The sequence below is a fragment of the Coregonus clupeaformis genome, chromosome 11 (assembly GCF_020615455.1).
Source record: "Coregonus clupeaformis isolate EN_2021a chromosome 11, ASM2061545v1, whole genome shotgun sequence".
Classification (NCBI taxonomy): domain Eukaryota; kingdom Metazoa; phylum Chordata; class Actinopteri; order Salmoniformes; family Salmonidae; genus Coregonus; species Coregonus clupeaformis.
In genome coordinates, this window is record NC_059202.1 from 29721226 (window position 1) to 29740705 (window position 19480).

At 44.6% G+C, this 19480-nt stretch overlaps 1 protein-coding gene across 1 annotated transcript in view; it reads left to right on the top strand.

Annotated features, from left to right (window-relative positions):
• The window catches only part of LOC121576749 (low-density lipoprotein receptor-related protein 5), a 95082-nt gene extending 79843 nt beyond the window's left edge, over positions 1 to 15239 (top strand). Inside the window, 16 exon segments of the mRNA XM_041890164.1 lie at positions 28 to 317; positions 538 to 764; positions 2703 to 2887; positions 3135 to 3458; positions 4169 to 4365; positions 4656 to 4870; positions 6536 to 6726; positions 10010 to 10219; positions 10391 to 10516; positions 10633 to 10869; positions 11936 to 12046; positions 12255 to 12497; positions 12656 to 12798; positions 13015 to 13112; positions 13247 to 13385; positions 13387 to 15239. Of these exon segments, the coding sequence (XP_041746098.1) occupies positions 28 to 317; positions 538 to 764; positions 2703 to 2887; positions 3135 to 3458; positions 4169 to 4365; positions 4656 to 4870; positions 6536 to 6726; positions 10010 to 10219; positions 10391 to 10516; positions 10633 to 10869; positions 11936 to 12046; positions 12255 to 12497; positions 12656 to 12798; positions 13015 to 13112; positions 13247 to 13385; positions 13387 to 13509 (3059 nt within the window). The 3' untranslated portion in view covers positions 13510 to 15239.
• Positions 15240 to 19480: the final 4241 nt, after the last annotated feature.

A 19480-nucleotide genomic window follows, 5' to 3' on the forward strand; every position in this document is an offset into this window, starting at 1 on the left:
CCATGTCTCTCTCTTTCCCTCATAAAGGCACGAACGGCTGTGCGGAGGACAATGGCGGCTGCAGCCACCTTTGTTTCCACCGGCCCCAGGGCCTGCGCTGTGCCTGTCCCATGGGCCTAGAGCTCCTCAGTGACCTGAGGACGTGCGTGGTGCCCGAGGCTTTCCTGCTCTTCACCAACCGGGCTGACATCCGTTCCATCTCCCTCGGGACCAACTCTAACGACGTGGCCATCCCCCTCACCGGGGTTAAGGAGGCCTCCGCCCTCGACTTTGACGTCTCCGAGAACAGGATCTACTGGACTGACGTCAGCACCAAGGTGAGAATGACTCCTTTTCTTTGTCATTCTATTCTAGTCATTATTCGTTTTATGGTTTCCGAGTCTAATTTTGGGGGTTTGTTTTCTGTCATCTGGGTTGATTTAGCCATCAGGGGTGTTTTTATTTATTTAGGCTCTAGGCTTTTTTGGTTCATATTGAGCTCAGTGCCTGACTGTTGTACAAGTGTCTGACTCTACTCCCCTGTCCTCCCTCCCTCAGACCATCAGCAGGGCCTTCATGAACGGCAGCTCTGTAGAGCATGTGATTGAGTTTGGGCTGGACTACCCAGAAGGCATGGCGGTAGACTGGATGGGCAGGAACGTGTACTGGGCTGATACAGGGACCAACCGTGTCGAGGTGGCCCGGCTGGATGGACAGTACCGACAGGTCCTGGTGTGTAAGGACCTGGACAACCCTCGCTCCCTGGCCCTTAACCCTGCCAATGGGTAAGACTGACTGGGATCCATCTCATCTGCATGACACAACTCACAGACCTGTCTGCCTGGTCCCAGATCTGTTTCTTGCCAACTTTGAACGTGTGACAATGACCATAGGACCAAAGGCGGTACAAACGGATCTGAAACCAGGCTAGGCTGACGTCATCTGTTCACCAGTACCCATAGAGATGACTGACTGGCTAGGTGAATCATGATTCTTTCCCTCTGAGTTTCTCAGGCAGGGAGTGTAGTGAGAGGTTGCATCAGTGCCACAGCACTGCGGCTTTCAAGTTTTACGTTTTTGTCACTTGCACAAGTACAATGAAATGCCTTTCTTGCAAGCTCTTTCCCAACAATGCAGTAATCAATATCAGTGGTACTAAAAAAGTAAAGTAGAACCAAAAACACACGAGAAATAGAAATAAGAAGAACATGAGAAATTAAGTAAGCTATATACAGGGTCAGTTCATGGACAGTGCCAATACCTTATTTACAATGTGCAGGGATACTGGAGCGGTAGGGTTAGATATGTATAGGGGTAAGGTGACTAGGCATCAGGATATATGATAAATAGAGTAGTAGTAGCAGTGTGTGTGTGTGTAGAGTCAGTATGAATTTGTGTGCGTGAGCAAATTAAGTGTGTGTGTGTTGGAGTGTCAGTGTGTGAGTGAGTGTGTATAGTCTTGTGAGTGGGCACAGAGTCAGTGCAAAAATAAAATAGAAGGGTCAATGCAGATAGTCTGTGTAGCCATTTTGTTAGCAATCTAATAATTTAGGAATAGAGGCTGTTTAGGAGCCTGTTGGTGTCAGACTTGTTGCTCCGGTACCACTTGCCGTGCGGAAGCAGAGAGAATAGTCTATGGCTTGGGGGGCTGGGGTCTTTAGCAATTTTCCGGGCCTTCGTTTCACTCCACCTGATATAGAGGTCCTGGATGGCAGTTAGCTCTGCCCCAGTGATGTACTGGGCTGTCCGTACCACCCTCTGTAGCGCCATGAGATATAGGGCGGTGCAGTTGCCATAACAAGCAGTGACTCAGCCAGTCAAGATGCTCTCAATGGTGCAGTTGTATAACTTTTTGAGGATCTGAGGGCCCATGCTAAATCTTTTCAACCTCCTTAGGGGGAAGAGGCGCTGTCGCGCCTTCTTCACGACTGTGTGCGGACCATTTTAAGTCCTTAGTGATTTGGACACCGAGGAACTTGAAGCTCTCGACCCGCTCCACTGCAGCCCCGTCAATGCAGATGGGGGCGTGCCCCCCCAGTTTATTGTAGTCCACGATCAGCTCCTTGGTCTTACTGACGTTGAGGGAGAGGTTGTTGTCCTGGCAGGTCACTGACCACCTCCTTCCTGTAGGCTGTCTCATCGTCGCCGGTGATAATGCCTACCACCGTCATGTCGTCAGCAAACTTGATGATGGTGTTGGAGTAGTGCGTGACTGCAGTCGTGGGTGAACAGGGAGTACAGTAGGGCACACACCCCTGTGGAGCCCCCGTGTTGAGGGTCAGCATGGCGGAGGTGATGTTGCCTACCCTCACCACCTGGGGGCGGCCCGTCAGGAAGTCCAGGATCCAGTTGCAGACGGAGGCTTCTCCTCCATGTGAGGAGTTGTTAGTCGATACACGTTTGCCAACATGCCACAGCTTTTGCATGTCACTCTGCAGGTGAAGTCATGTCCTGGAGCTGTCAAGAGTCATGCATGTGGCTTCTGATGCATTTTTACCACCTAGCTTTACCCCTTGGCATTGTTTCCTCTCTCATATACAGAACTGGGTTGAGTTCTTCCACAGTGATTGTCCCCATAGTTGGGGCCGTGGCCATTTACCAATTTGCCAGTGCATATTGAATTAGTTTGGGAATGCAGACATAGTCTTGGCTGGCATCAAGTGTTTGGGGATATATGGGCTCGTTCTACTGTGTTAAAAGCAGCACTGTGTGTCTGTCCTCAGCTACATGTACTGGACAGAGTGGGGAGGCAAGCCCAGGATCGCCAGGGCCCATATGGACGGCAGCAACATAGTGACCCTAGTGGACAAAGTGGGCAGAGCCAACGGCCTCACCATCGACTACATCGACCAGAGACTCTACTGGACCGACCTGGATACCTGTATGATAGAGTCAACCAACATGCAAGGTAAAGGCATACAGTAGTCAATCTAGTCTCCAACCTCTCTGCTGTTTATGATTGACGATACATGATGAGCATAAAACTCTGTCATATCGCTGTGGTTGACAGCAATATCAATCTTCATTAGCCCAGATTGACATTCTCCTTTTTCCCCCATATCTGCAATATTACTGTACAAAAATAAGATAATATTGCTGTGGTTAACAACAATATCCTGATTTAGATCTTCAATAATCCATATGTTGATAATCAGGTCTGCAGAGGGAGATAGTGGCTGACGACCTCCCTCATCCGTTTGGCCTGACCCAGTACCGGGACTACATCTACTGGACAGACTGGAACCTGCGCAGCATCGAGCGGGCCGACAAGCGCTCTGGGCTGAACCGCACCATGGTCCAGGGACACCTGGAGTACGTCATGGACATTCTGGTCTTCCACTCCTCTCGCCAGGACGGTGCCAATGACTGCTCCCAGAACAACGGCAACTGTGCCCACCTTTGCCTGGCGTCGCCAGCCGGCGCCCAGTGCCGCTGTGCCTCCCACTACATCCTGGACTCCAACAGCAGGAACTGCAGCTGTGAGTAGAGAGACGACCAGGACCGGCGTGGGCAGGGGGTTGTTGGGTTTATGTTTTTAGTTTGGTTCAGTGTTGTATTTAGTGTGTTGGACCAGTCATAGTTTATTCTGTGTTGAGACATATGCACTAATTTCCCGTGGGCATTTTACTGTAAATGTAATCTCTCCGTTTTAAGAATAGGGGAATCAGTGTATTTTTTTACAGCATCTTTGCTCTACAAGGATGTATTGTATAAATAAACCCAGGTGTGTCTACAGCCCTTGGCCATGCAAAACCTCATAACACGTGTCTGTCTGAATCATACAATGAGCTGACCTGAGACTTTCACTGAGGCCTGATGTGGACACAAGTGTTAGAAAGGAGGTTGCTGTGCACATATCGCAGATTGAGCATTCCTCTGGTCTTGGCATGGGATGAAGGCCCTATCTGTTTCTACATTAGTCTGTGTTTCTTTCTCACTGTTGCATACTTCCCTGGCCTCTGGGGACCACTGATTACTGCATTCTAGTAAGCTGATTACAACATCCTGAGTCATGGAGAGGTTGGTAGGAGAAAGCGAGGGAGGGAGGGGGGGGCAGAGAGAGAGAGAGCGAGGGGGGTGGGGCAGAGAGTCAGCGAGAAGGGGAGATGGAGAGAGATTTGCATGTTTGAATTGGGCCTGTTGACCTCTGACATCTCCCCTCCCTCCCTCCCTCCCTCCCTCCCTCCAGCCCCCTCTAGCTTCCTCCTGTTCAGCCAGAAGGCCTCAATCAGCCGCATGGTTCTGGGTGAGCAGAGCCCCGACATCATCCTTCCCATCCACGTCCTCCGCAACGTCCGGGCCATCAGCTACGACCCCCTGGACCACCTGGTCTACTGGGTGGACGGACGGCAGAACATCAGGAGGGCCCGTGACGATGGCACACAGGTGAGTCATGATGATAAAGAGGACCACGTATTTACCTGCTTTTACATACACACTTGAGGTGCATATAGTATATTGTGTATATTACACAATGCTTTTCAATTACATTCTAGTTTACATGCATATAAAGTTGAGTGAGTTATAGCGCTTAATTTAATTGACATCAGTACAGCCATCAGGCACAAATACATTTGTTTGAACACTCGCATATCTTTTGTCGACAGAGTGAATCCTTTCACAATTATTGGCCCTTTCTCTGATTTAATATCTGTATCTCCTTCATCCTCTTCCAGTCATCAGTGGTGGTGTCCACCACTTCCACCCACCAGCAGCAGCAAGACAAGCAGCCCCACGACCTGAGCCTGGACCCCTACAGCCGTACTGTCTACTGGACTTGTGAGGCCACCAATACCATCAACCTCCAGCGCCTGGACGGAGACGCCGTGGGCGTGGTGCTGCGAGATGAACATGACAAACCCAGAGCCATCGTAGTCAACGCCGAAAAAGGGTGAGGAGGGGAGGGTTGTATCATGGAGGAGACTGTGTATAAAACAAAGTGCTGCCTGGTTCATACTGTTGCAGCGCTTGAGGGAACTGTTTATTTTGTGCAGATGGAGGCAGACTGACTCAATAACTGCATTTAGGGATGGCAACATTTCTATTTCAAATCTTCCAGGCTCGGTTTTCAAATCTACCCCGAATGTGGTGGACTTGGGAATGAAAAACAGAGGGAACTCACTCACTTGAAAGCTTTTGAAAATATACAGGACTTCCAAAATAGTTCAGTGTCCCCTTATGAAATATTTTAAAGCGCGCAATGCCACTTGTATGTGTGTAAATATAGTAGTTGGCTGGCGGGCAGATCAGGGACTGGGTGTGGCACTCCTCCAAGCAGCAGAGTAATTAGTGGGTGATCAGGTGATTAGTGATATGGTGTTGACAATTTGACAAGGGAGGCTCTGTGGAACGGCGTTTATTTTCCTTCGATAGGTCAGGGAAGGAACCACAGCCCCAAGTAAGTACGAGGCTGAGAATGTCAGGCCATGTGTGCAGCAGATGGTTGTGTTGACTGTTCTGCCTGCACTCCTTTCTCCTCTCCAGTGGTGCAGTAGGATGGTCAAGGCCATAGGTCAGATCCTGGCAGGCTGCACTGGAATTGTGATGCTCATTGTTGATGTGGCCGCCCTACATGTTACGTTCTATTTGGGGCTCTCCTTTGTGGTTTGGCCTGGATGTGGCATAGGTGACTTCTCTCATAGGAGGAGTAAACTAATCAACATGAGACCTGTTGTTTATAATCCCAAGGATTGAGGCCAACAATCTCAAATGGAATATTGTTGGCAATCAGCTTGACAATTTTGATAATTTGACATGGTCTTGTAATTGTTTTTATCTGATTTGAAAGTTGCATTTAGTTGCTTGTCTCTCCATGGGCCTGGAAAGCACTAGATAGACATTGAAGATGTTTGGCCGAGCTCAGTACAGACATTCTCAAAGGTTACAGGCAGGTTGAGGATCTGGCAGGGTTCATTTGTTTTCTCCCCCTTTCCCTTGAAGTGACCGCTTCTAGATTTACTCAAAGCATTATATTATTACATTAATACTTCAACTGATTACACTCAGACTGATATTTTAAAAAATGTTGTCCCCTTTTCACTTGAAGAGGCAGAACCAAACTGAAGAAGCAGAACCAAATTACAAACAGATGAGCGTTTGCACAATATAATTTCTTCCTTCGTCTTCTCCGTCTAAACAAGTGTTAAGGGAGGGTCTTATCAGAGCTGATAGAAGCTGGCGTGAGACATAACAAACAGGGGAAGGCCCACACAGCCAGACAATAGCTTCTACCCCTCCAGGCTCTGAGAGAGAGGCCAACTGAACAGCCCTGTGCTCTAGTCTACACCCAGCACAGTGCAATAAAGGCTGCCCTGCCCACCCATCATAACACATACCTCAACTGTTATTTATCTCCCATCTATCAGTAAATCTCTCTGGCTGATTTCCATGTTGTAGTGTGATAATATATCTGTCAAGGTTGACTAATGTCTAAAATCCTGTACACAGTTGTTGGTTTAAGGTTTGGGCAGCAACTGTTCAAACGTCTGGCAGTATGCTTTTTTTGGTTGTTTTGTTTTCTTACCTCTGACCGGCTCCATCCCCATCTCTCCTGTAGGTATATGTATTTCACCACCATGCAGGATCGCTCTGCTAAGATCGAGGGAGCGTCTCTGGATGGGACGGAGCGGGAGTCTTTGTTTACCACGGGTCTGATCCGGCCTGTAGCCCTGGCCCTGGACAACAAGCTGGGGAAACTCTTCTGGGTGGACGCTGACTTGAAACGCATTGAGAGCAGTGACCTCACTGGTGAGTCCCAATGCTAAAGAAGTGTGGACAGCCATTCTAGATCCAGATCATCAGCACTCATAAACACTGCTGATCATCTGAAAAGCTGTTGTTGCTATGGTTTTCATCAGTTTTGACAGCATTTATGTACATCTCTCATTCTCAATTGTATACAGCAGTATTGCAGAAAATGACACAATGTTCCTCGAGTCCAAACACAGTTTGTGGTCTAAAATCGCCTGCCCATCTTCCGAAAACGTCTGAAACCCTACTTCTTCAAAGAGTATCTTAACACTAGAAAAGCCTGGCCTCTTTGGACCCCCTTCAGGCCAATGAGGAGTCATTTTGACTCAACATTCTAACAGCCTAAGGAATACATTTCATGTATGCTATCGGGAAAATAATACTTTGGTTGTGTTTATTAAGAACACAATAGCATTTTTATTAGTTTATGTTACTCTAGGCTATCTGTGGCGTGCATGGAATAGTGATATTTTTAAATAGAGCTAACCTCTACAATCTTAAGAGTTATTTGGCAATGGTAAGTGTTTTAGAAACATCAGAATCTGCTTTTTATGATACTATATATAAATCTAAAGTATTGCCTTCCTGTGACACTGTACGATGATTTGAAAAAGTCACTTTCTGGCGCAAAACTTAACTGCTTTTAACAAAGATTATTAGTGATATCAAAATTCGAACATACAGTGAGGGAAAACAGTATTTGATCCCCTGCTGATTTTGTACGTTTGCCCACTGACAAAGAAATTATCAGTCTATAATTGTAATGGTAGGTTTATTTTAACAGTGAGAGACAGAATAACAACAAAAAAATCCAGAAATACGCATGTCAAAAACATTATAAATTGATTCACATTTTAATGAGGGAAATAAGTATTTGACCCCCTCTCAATCAGAAAGATTTCTGGCTCCCAGGTGTCTTTTATACAGGTAACGAGCTGAGATTAGGAGCACACTCTTAAAGGGAGTGCTCCTAATCTCAGTTTGTGACCTGTATAAAAGACTCCTATCCACAGAAGCAATCAATCAATCAGATTCCAAACTCTCCACCATGGCCAAGACCAAAGAGCTCTCCAAGGATGTCAGGGCCAAGATTGTAGACCTACACAAGGCTGGAATGGGCTACAAGACCATCGCCAAGCAGCTTGGTGAGAAGGTGACAACAGTTGGTGCGATTATTCGCAAATGGAAGAAACACAAAATAACTGTCAATCTCCCTCGGCCTGGGGCTCCATGCAAGATCTCACCTCGTGGAGTTGCAATGATCATGAGAACGGTGAGGAATCAGCCCAGAACTACACGGGAGGATCTTGTCAATGATCTCAAGGCAGCTGGGACCATAGTCACCAAGAAAACAATTGGTAACACACTACGCCGTGAAGGACTGAAATCCTGCAGCGCCCGCAAGGTCCCCCTGCTCAAGAAAGCACATATACATGCCCGTCTGAAGTTTACCAATGAAAATCTGAATGATTCAGAGGAGAACTGGGTGAAAGTGTTGTGGTCAGATGACATCAACTCAACTCGCCGTGTTTGGAGGAGGAGGAATGCTGCCTATGACCCCAAGAACACCATCCCCACCGTCAAACATGGAGGTGGAAACATTATGCTTTGGGGGTGTTTTTCTGCTAAGGGGACAGGACAACTTCACTGCATCAAAGGGACGATGGACGGGGCCATGTACCGTCAAATCTTGGGTGGGAACCTCCTTCCCTCAGCCAGGGCATTGAAAATGGGTCGTGGATGGGTATTCCAGCATGACAATGACCCAAAACACACGGTCAAGGCAACAAAGGAGTGGCTCAAGAAGAAGCACATTACGGTCCTGGAGTGGCCTAGCCAGTCTCCAGACCTTAATCCCATAGAAAATCTGTGGAGGGAGCTGAAGGTTCGAGTTGCCAAACATCAGCCTCGAAATCTTAATGACTTGGAGAAGATCTGCAAAGAGGAGTGGAACAAAATCCCTCCTGAGATGTGTGCAAACCTGGTGGCCAACTACAAGAAACGTCTGACCTCTGTGATTGCCAACAAGGGTTTTGCCACCAAGTACTAAGTCATGTTTTGCAGAGGGGTCAAATACTTATTTCCCTCATTAAAATGCAAATCAATTTATAACATTTTTGACATGTGTTTTTCTGGACTTTTTTGTTGTTATTCTGTCTCTCACTTTTCAAATAAACCTACCATTAGAATTACAGACTGATCACTGTCTTTGTCAGTGGGCAAACATACAAAATCAGCAGGGGATCAAATACTTTTTTCACTCACTGTACACTGAGTGTACAAAACATCAGGAACACCTGCTCTTTCCATGATAAAGACTGACCAGGTGAATCCAGGAGAAAGTTATGAATTCTTATTGATAAATCCACTTAAATCAATGTAGATGAAGGGGAAGAGACCGGTTAAAGAAGGAGTTTTAAGCCTTGAGACAATTGAGACATGGATTGTGTATGTGTGCCATTTGCAGGGTGAATGGGCAAGACAAAATAATTAAGTGCCTTTGAACGGGGTATGGTAGTAGGTGCCAGGTGCATCAGTTTGAACTGCAACGCTGCTGGGTTTTTCACGCTCAACACTAACCTGTGTGTATTAACAATGGTCCATCATCCAAAGTACATCCAACCAACTTGACACAACTGTGGGAAGCATTGGAGTCAACATGGACCAGCATCCCTGTGGAACGCTTTCGACACCTTGTAGAGTCCATGCCCCAACAAATTGAGGTTCTGAGTGCAAAAGGGGGTGCAACTCAATATTGGGAAGGTGTTCCTAATATTTTGTACTCTCAGTGTACGTGTGTTAAATAGACTTATTTAGGAAAAGTCCAGAACGGAGGGGGCCATGACTTTAAAATGGCAGAGAAATGTCAATTTCAGTTCATATTGGGTCAAGATTATCCCCTTGGCCTTTCTAGTGTTAAATAAATCCCACGGCCTCTGAAGTCTGGACTGGATAGGAACAAGACAGCATCCAGACTGATTTCTCCAGGCCATTTATGCACCATCAAAGACTGTAGAGTTATGAAAGACAGTATCTTTACTTTGGCAGACCATGTTTAGTAAGAGTTATTGAATATTAGTCAAACAATCTTGTTTTAGTGATGGTGTCTAAAGTTATTACCTATATTTTCTATGATAAAGTTTAGAACTTCTGAAGGAAGACCTAAGGGTCTGAAAGTAAATGCATTTGGGAGGATTCACTGTCTGATGTGTGGTATAGGATATCTATTGTTTGGTGTATACTACCCTTGTTCTGAGGTCATTCCTCTTCCTCCTCCCAGGAGCCAATCGGATCGTCCTCCAGGATTCTAACATCCTGCAGCCCATGGGTCTGACAGTGCTGGGGGAGCACCTGTACTGGATCGACAGACAGCAGCAGATGATCGAGAGGGTGGACAAGCTGATTGGGGAGAAGAGGACCCGCATCCAGGGCCGCATCGCCTACCTCACCAGCATCCACGCTGTGGAAGACATGGACCCTACAGAGTTTGGTAAGGCACCTGGAGGAGCCTTTGTTTAGCCACTTCCTATTGCCTCAGCTGATACCAATCCTTTTGGAAAACATAAATGTGTGATGTAGTGCTTTACTACAACAGAGTTCCGTTACTCTCTCCAGTGGCAAACGCTAACTGTCCACATCTTCTCCTTCCTCTCCTCCACAGCTTCTCATCCCTGTTCCCGTGACAACGGAGGCTGCTCACACATCTGCATCGCCAAAGGAGACGGGACACCTCGCTGCTCCTGTCCCATGCACCTGGTCCTGCTGCCCAACCTGCTCATCTGTGGAGGTACAGCTGCTGCTTTAACACATTCAATAATGATGTGTGTGATACACAATAAGTGAAGTATAACACCAAGCATTGGCTCTGAATCTAAACTCCTCTCCTCCCCTCTCCCACCTCAGAACCACCCACCTGTTCCACAGAGCAGTTCACCTGTGCCACGGGGGACATTGACTGCATCCCCATGGCATGGCGCTGTGACGGCTTCGCTGAGTGTGATGACAACAGTGACGAGGAAAACTGCCCCGTGTGCTCGGCAATCCAGTTCCAGTGTGACAAGGGCCAGTGTGTGGATGCTCAGCTACGCTGCAACGGAGAGCCAGACTGCGCAGACAACTCCGATGAACTGGACTGTGAGAGTACGTTCACTCAACTCAGACTTTGTGCACAATATTGACACTGTTCCAGTTCAGTAAACATACACCAATGTCGTAGGGATTAAAGGCCTTGTTTTGAAGATTGCTCATTTAAGAAATGCTAGCGGCCATGACTAAAGACAAATTAGTTATCTTGGGGATGTGGGTGGTGTTATGTTCCCATATCATACCCTGGCATGTACTGTTGTTTGTCCCTCCTGAGTCACCGTAGCAACAACAGCCACTTCCTCAAAATAGGCACTTTTCTGAAAATAGGCTGAATTAATCTTATATAAATCAATAAATCTGTAATTAATTTAGACATTTTTTCTAAGTCATGCAATTTTACATCAAGCTAAGGTGTTTGGTGCAGTGTTTCTCAAGTACAAAAATGTGCATGGCTAACTAGCCGGTGGGTTTTGGAATATTGGCAAGTTGCAGTTGGGATACAGATGCGCTTTGATCGTCTCAATTCTCATTTTGCCCCAAAAAGTGGCAGGCTTGAGTGATTGACACTATCAAACACATCAGCAAGTGGCCACTCCATAAAGGGCTTAGGGCCAAGGGTTATTTCAACATAACATTGGCGACGTGTTGTCTTATGTAAACAAGTCTGAGAAGCTGCGTAATGGGCAGGTCTGTCTCACTGTCTTGAGGTTCTGGCTGCTATGGTTGGATAGAGCGCACAGCTGATGGATGCAATCAGCACAGCTGCTTCTCTCGTGTTAGTGGGCACTGGGCAAATGGGAATGATCGTAATAATACCCAACCCTCCAGTAAGTCGTGACGAACTCACTTACAAAACTCAGTTTTGGACAAGACTGACTTTATGACCAAAATTATCCTATTTACACTTTGTGGTTAATTTTTACACTAGAATAAATGTTTCTGCCTCATATCGATGCCACATAGGCCGTTTAAATTCAGAGAAGTTGATTCTAAGGGGCAGTTGACCTTTAATACTAGGAGATTGTACTATCACCACCACCAGCAACCTTGTTTGTATTGATTTGATGATAAGCCATGCCAAGTCTTGTAACGAGGACTTTGCTCTGTCTCCTCCCCTCAGCCATATGCCTGCCCAACCAGTTCCGCTGCAACAACAACCAGTGCATCCTGAAGAAACAGCAGTGTGACTCCTACAATGACTGTGCTGACAACTCTGACGAGCTCTTCTGTGGTGTGTTTAACTTCACTCCGGCACTGTTGAGAAAATCAAGGGAGTTCAGAATCGTCAGTTCAGAATTTACACATACCTATATTTGTCATTTATTTTCCAGTAAGGAGAAACCAGTCAATCCATCTATAATACCATTTTGATTTAACTGACTATTCATACTTGACAGCAGTCTGTTAAATCTGTTGTAATGTCTTTGCCCGTCTTGTAGAATTCCTCACTCCCTCGTCAAGCGACGTTCACTCACCATCTCACACCAGCACCATCGGCCCAGTCATTGGCATCATCCTGTCAGTCTTTGTGATGGGAGGGATGTACTTTGTGTGCCAGCGGGTGGTGTGCCGTCGCTACAAGGGTCCCAACGGAGCCTTCCCCCACGAGTACATCAGTGGCACCCCTCACGTACCCCTCAACTTCATCGCCCCCAACAGTTCACAGCACGGAACCTTCACAGGTAAAGAAGGTTGGCTATTACACAACACTGAAAACTGCAGGTCAATTGGATGAGTGTATAGATATATGGCCTGTACTATAACAGGATAGCATTTACATGCTGAAGCAGGTAGTTGTTCTCTCTGACTGTATTTGACTGTGTTTTGTTGTGTTGCTTAGGTATCTCGTGTGGGAAGTCTATGATGAGTTCTGTCAGTCTGATGGGGAGCAGCTGTAGTGGGGCGCCGCTCTACGACAGGAACCATGTGACAGGGGCCTCCTCCAGCAGCTCCTCCAGCACCAAGGGAGCCTTCTATCCACAGGTATGTACCCAACTTCTCTGCCCTCTCTTTGACCTACACGTAGGAACCCAACACCTCTGTCCTCTCAGAGGTGTCTCTCATACATTATTTCTAAACTGGGGGGGGGGAATGTAAATTTTCTCCTGTTTGAACTTTACTGGACACTGTGGATGATCTTAAAAAATAAGTTTGTAATTGAATGGGTAAGGATTTGTATTTTATTTTCTGTATTTGCAGATGCTCAACCCGCCTCCCTCTCCAGCCACGGATCGCTCCCTGTATAATGCAGAGATCTTCTACTCCTCTAACAGTCCCTCCACCACCAGGTCTTACAGGTAAGAGATGCGGCACACTTGATCAGTTTCTCTCTTTGTATTATGCAACAGTCAGCTTGATGTAAATTGGCACCTCTTTGCTGTTGTGAAATAAAACAATTGTCTTTTCTCTCCTCCATTCTTGCTCCTGAAAGGCCTTATCTAATGCGTGGTGTGGCGCCCCCCACCACCCCCTGCAGCACTGACGTCTGTGACAGTGACTACACCACAAGTCGTTGGAAGAGCAACAAGTACTACATGGACCTAAACTCAGACTCTGACCCCTACCCTCCTCCCCCCCACTCCCCGGAGCCAGTACCTATCAGCAGAGGAGAGCTGCCCCCCTTCTCCATCCACAGAGCGCAGTTACTTCCACCTCTGTCCCCCGCCCCCCTCACCCTGCACTGACTCCTCATGACACCTGGGGAAATAGCCATGTCTGTAAATAATTTTAAATATAAACAAATGAGAATTATATTTTATTCATTTCCACTGATTGCCATGGGTTAAAGTGGGGATGGGGGTAGGGATGGAATAGGGCCAGATCAAGTGTGAAATTGTTGTACAGTGAATTGTGTCACTTGTCTTTATATTTCATGTTTCCCACCCTCGTTTCAGATGGAGTATCCTCCTAATTAGAGAAGACTTTCAATTTGACTATTCTATTGGCCTTTGACAATTCCTCGTTTTTTCAGCAAAGTACTTTAGAACTTCCTTCAAACAACAGATACCAATTTACGGTGAAATTTGAACAAGAAGTCACCAATATTGGTTTGAGAAAATACTCCATTCGCAAATATTACACTGTGGCCAGCCACATGACCATTAAAAATACCAAAATAATTTCAAACAAAATAAAAATGTGTAAATGTTTGTAATTAAGTAAATAATTATTTTTTCACAACAGCCATGAAATGTTCTTATTAATGATTTTCTTTGTGAATTTGAAATGGTTCTGAGCATATCTTTGTTTGTTTTGGAGTTTACCAAAAATGTGTTTGCTGCTACTGTACATATATACTTTACTCTGAATTATAAAAACACTTTAAAAAAGAAAGCACCCAATAAAACAATTACAATTTGACAATAGATCATGAAGCTATTTTACTGTTTGAAATGTTTGAATTATTCATATAGTAATATTGTCCTTTTGTTGTTGTTGTGTAGAACAGTATGTATACATGTTTATGTGAAATTGTGTTAATTGTTTTGAAGGAGTCTGTATGGAATAACTCATAAGAGCAGCTTCATCATTGATGCAGTTGTCAACCAGAAATGACTAGGTTTGGCACAACCTTTTAACTCTATCCTGAAAATGATATGCAATGTCCATGTGCTCTAATTCCATGTGACATACTAGACTGACTATTCCCATTTATTGAAACAATAACAATACTGTTGGTATTTCAGCTTTTGTCAATGAGACAAATGTCTTCGTAGTTTTTTGTAAAAAAGCTATTCCATCATCTTCTCTAAACAATGTTTGAAAAAATGTGGATGATTCAATTGTAGTGAAACCCTCACTATCCTCACATTATACCTTTCAACTTAACTATAGATTGAATTTCCTCAGAGTGGTGAATATCATGCACCTGTAAAATCATTGCTCCATTATATTGTTTCGCTTTGAAGATTGTCAATGCAAGCTGTCAATGTTGCCAAATTGAGCACTTACTTAAAAATGAACTATCCAACCAGTTATGAAATGTGAATCTAAAATTACGTATAGAGGGAAATGTATATTGAATTCATACCTCTCTTGTGCTTCTTTTCTGAGCTTTTTCTCAGCCATTTGTATATTTGTGTATAGGCAATTAACCATGGTGCTGACAAGTGAAATGAAAGAATTTTCATTATTAATGGTATGATAAAAAATGTCAGTCAGGCTTCCATCTGTATGTTGAACACCTCTGGCTTCTAGCGGAGAGGTTGTACAGGTTCCTCAGACCTCCACAACACAACCTGCTGCCCTGCCCATTTCAAACCATGTCCTTACTGGATAGGGGCAACTACAGCTGTACTTCATTGTGCCACTATAGATGCTCCCCAAACAAACTGTGTTTTGTGTTTAAATACCTTGTAATTTACACTTGTGACAATTTTTGTATCAAAATCATTTTTATATAATAAAGGTTATATTTTAAGGAATATTTGTGCCTAATCTTTTAAATTAGTGTTTTTTATATGTATATAGTCCCATGAAATGTGATTAATTTCCATTACATGGAAAAGGATTTTGGTGATCCAAATGGAGCTCACATTTTCTATTGCGATACTACTAACTGCACTGGTTATGTGAATGAATCATAGCTAAATGCTGTCACCATGTGGACAAACGTTGGAACGTCATCCTTATCTATTTTTCACATATTAAAATGCTTAATTTGTTTGGTCTCGTTTTCACAAGTGAACATCCATGTCCAAAAATTATATCAATCTACCCAAGTAGAGACTAGTTATGGCCACAATATTTTGTGAGGGCTGAATAAAGGCAGCAGGTGTATTGTATGGGCTGTCCTAAAAACACATCCCTAGAGAAATTGCTGCTGCTTACAAACTTCTCCAGCATAGCACATCAGTCTGCAGTTCGAATAAAAGATATGTCGATATCTGTGTTCCACTATTGCTGAGCCATTATGGTATGTCAACCTCAAACACAATAACAACCTGTGTAAACTGCTGTGGATGTGACCCCTATTAGGAAGGATTACAGACTGAGCATGGACATGGAAAACTCCTTGAAACTTTGCAACTCTCATGCCTTGGGTATGTAAAACCAAAAGGAAACGATGTATGAGGAAACACATAGCTGTTCAATGTCTTTGACGTTCCTATTTTGGTGTACAGTACATTGCAGAAGTAGTTATGCATGAAATATTCCTGTGAAACTTTTGAGCAGGTTGATTAAGGAGAAGAAACAACGATGTAAGAGTATTGCATTTAACGGCTGGCATTAGAGATGACTAACAGTGAATGGAGGGCAGTTTAGGGGACTGCTATACTCTCCAGGTGAAGTTACTCTCAAGTGCAGGCCTGTAATGACAATGCTCATTTCATTTGGATGTCTTCCATCTCTGACAAAGTTCTACTTTTACTTGCTACAATCCCTAATGTTAACAATGATAACCCAATGAATGTTCTCTTTTTTTTTTCAGGGGAGTAATAGCAAAAGACGGGTGGCCCATCTTGGCAATGGAGGGCCACAGCGTATGCCGGATTTTGTTCCAACTCCTATTGATTCAAATATGACCACACCCATACGTAGTCCGTAGTCTGCAAAACATATTAAGTCTCTCTGTGCATTTGTATCACATGGCGATACTGTAGGCTTGCAATACATCACAAGGTTCAGTTTAAGGTAATTTCCATCTTCAGACCCCATGGTTACAGGTTGTAATGTCACAATAGGAGAAAAACAATTCAGAATACTCATGACACCAACACTTTACAGTGATGATAACCATGGGGACAACATAACAGTTAAAAATATTGCACAATAATATGGTTTAACACTGGAAGATTATTTTTGCTTCATGCCAAGATATACTTGGGTTTCTCAACTCCAAGATATGTACATCTCCGCAGTGGTGGCTGATGGCACTTTAAATGGGGAGGATGAGCTCATAGTAATGTCTGGAACAGAATAAATGGAATGGTCTCAAACATATCAAATACATGGTTTCCCTGTGTTTGATCCCATTCCATCTACTCCATTCCATTCATTATTATGAGCCATCCTCCCGTCGCCAGCCTCAGTGGAGTTGGGTTGCGACGACTGTGGGCGGAGTGTACCTCCGACTACATCGAGTCGCTGTCATTCGATGCGAGAAAACAGTCATTGGTTGTATTTGACTGAAGTTTTATTAAAAAGTATGGATTTCAGTTAACAAAGAAAGGCACGCAGCTGCAGAGGAAAAACATAGGTACACAGTAAGAGTTTAAGAATTAAAAATTGTACAAGTATCGACTGACAGTGACTCGATGTAGTCTGAGGTTCAGTCCGCCCACAGTCGTCTCCGCTCAGCTCCATTGATGTGATGTACATCTTGGAGTTGAGAAAAACTTGGCTAGCCAAGAGATTACCTTTGATCAGTTGCACTGGCTGCAAAGATGAGCAACTATCCTGGCACTGGGTTTAACCCATCAATCTCATCACACTGAGAAATTATATACAGTGAGGAAAATAAGTATTTGATCCCCTGCTGATTTTGTACGTTTGCCCACTGACAAAGAAATGATCAGTCTATAATTTTAATGGTAGGTTTATTTGAACAGTAAGAGACAGAATAACAACAACAAAATCCAGAAAAATGCATGTCAGAAATGTTATAAATTGATTTGCATTTTAATGAGGGAAATAAGTATTTGACCCCCTCTCAATCAGAAAGATTTCTGGCTCCCAGGTGTCTTTTATACAGGTAACGAACTGAGATTAGGAGCACACTCTTAAAGGGAGTGCTCCTAATCTCAGTTTGTTACCTGTATAAAAGACACCAGTCCACAGAAGCAATCAATCAATCAGATTCCAAACTCTCCACCATGGCCAAGACCAAAGAGCTCTCCAAGGATGTCAGGGACAGAATTGTAGACCTACACAAGGCTGGAATGGGCTACAAGACCATCGCCAAGCAGCTTGGTGAGAAGGTGACAACAGTTGGTGTGATTATTCGCAAATGGAAGAAACACAAAGAACTGTCAATCTCCTTCGGCCTGGGGCTCCATGCAAGATCTCACCTCGTGGAGTTGCAATGATCATGAGAACGGTGAGGAATCAGCCCAGAACTACACGGGAGGATCTTGTCAATGATCTCAAGGCAGCTGGGACCATAGTCACCAAGAAAACAATTGGTAACACACTACGCCGTGAAGGACTGAAATCCTGCAGCCCCCGCAAGGACCCCCTGCTCAAGAAAGCACTTATACAGGCCCGTCTGAAGTTTGCCAATGAACATCTGAATGATTCAGAGGAGAACTGGGTGAAAGTGTTGTGGTCAGATGAGACCAAAATGGAGCTCTTTGGCATCAACTCAACTCGCCGTGTTTGGAGGAGGAGGAATGCTGCCTATGACCCCAAGAACACCATCCCCACCGTCAAACATGGAGGTGGAAACATTATGCTTTGGGGGTGTTTTTCTGCTAAGGAGACAGGACAACTTCACCGCATCAAAGGGACGATGGACGGGGCCATGTACCGTCAAATCTTGGGTGAGAACCTCCTTCCCTCAGCCAGGGCATTGAAAATGGGTCGTGGATGGGTATTCCAGCATGACAATGACCCAAAACACACGGCCAAGGCAACAAAGGAGTGGCTCAAGAAGAGGCATATTAAGGTCCTGGAGTGGCCTTGCCAGTCTCCAGACATTAATCCCATAGAAAATCTGTGGAGGGAGCTGAAGGTTCGAGTTGCCAAACGTCAGCCTCGAAACCTTGACTTGGAGAAGATCTGCAAAGAGGGGTGGGACAAAATCCCTCCTGAGATGTGTGCAAACCTGGTGGCCAACTACAAGAAACGTCTGACATCTGTGATTGCCAACAAGGGTTTTGCCACCAAGTACTAAGTCATGTTTTGCAGAGGGGTCAAATACTTATTTCCCTCATTAAAATGCAAATCAATTTATAACATTTTTGACATGCGTTTTTCTGGATTGTTTTGTTGTTATTCTGTCTCTCACTGTTCAAATAAACCTACCATTAAAATTATAGACTGATCATTACTTTGTCAGTGGGCAAACGTACAAAATCAGCAGGGGATCAAATACTTTTTTCCCTCACTGTAATGTAGTTAAATGTAGGCTACTGTTGGAAATACACCACAGATTATCAGGTGTCATTTTCTTAGCCTGACGACTCACACTATATTCTTCCGCTGCTCTGTCATTCACTACATACTTTAGTAAGACTGCCATCATTGAAGTCGTTTGTGGTGATAAGGGGCAAAACAACACATCAACACCATTATCCCAGAAACCCTAGACCCACTCCAATAGCATACAGCTGGCGGGTTATACACTGTATCGGCAGGATAGAACGGCAGCCTCTGGTAAGACAAGGAGTGGCGGTCTATGTATATTTCTAAACAACAGCTGGTGCACGATATTTAAGGAAGTCTTGAAGTTTTGCTGGCCTGAGATAGTGTGGTCTACAGCTTATCATGAGATACTCTATCTACCAAGAGAGTTTTCATCTATATTCTTCGTAGCTGTCTATTTACCACCACAAACTGAAGCTGGCACTAAAACCGCGCTCAATGAACTGTATACGGCCATAAGCAAACAGGAAAACGCTCATCCAGAGCCGGCGCTCCTAGTGGCCGGGGACATTAATGCAGGGAAACTTACATCTGTTTTACCTCATTTCTACCAATATGTTAAATATGCAACCAGAGGGAA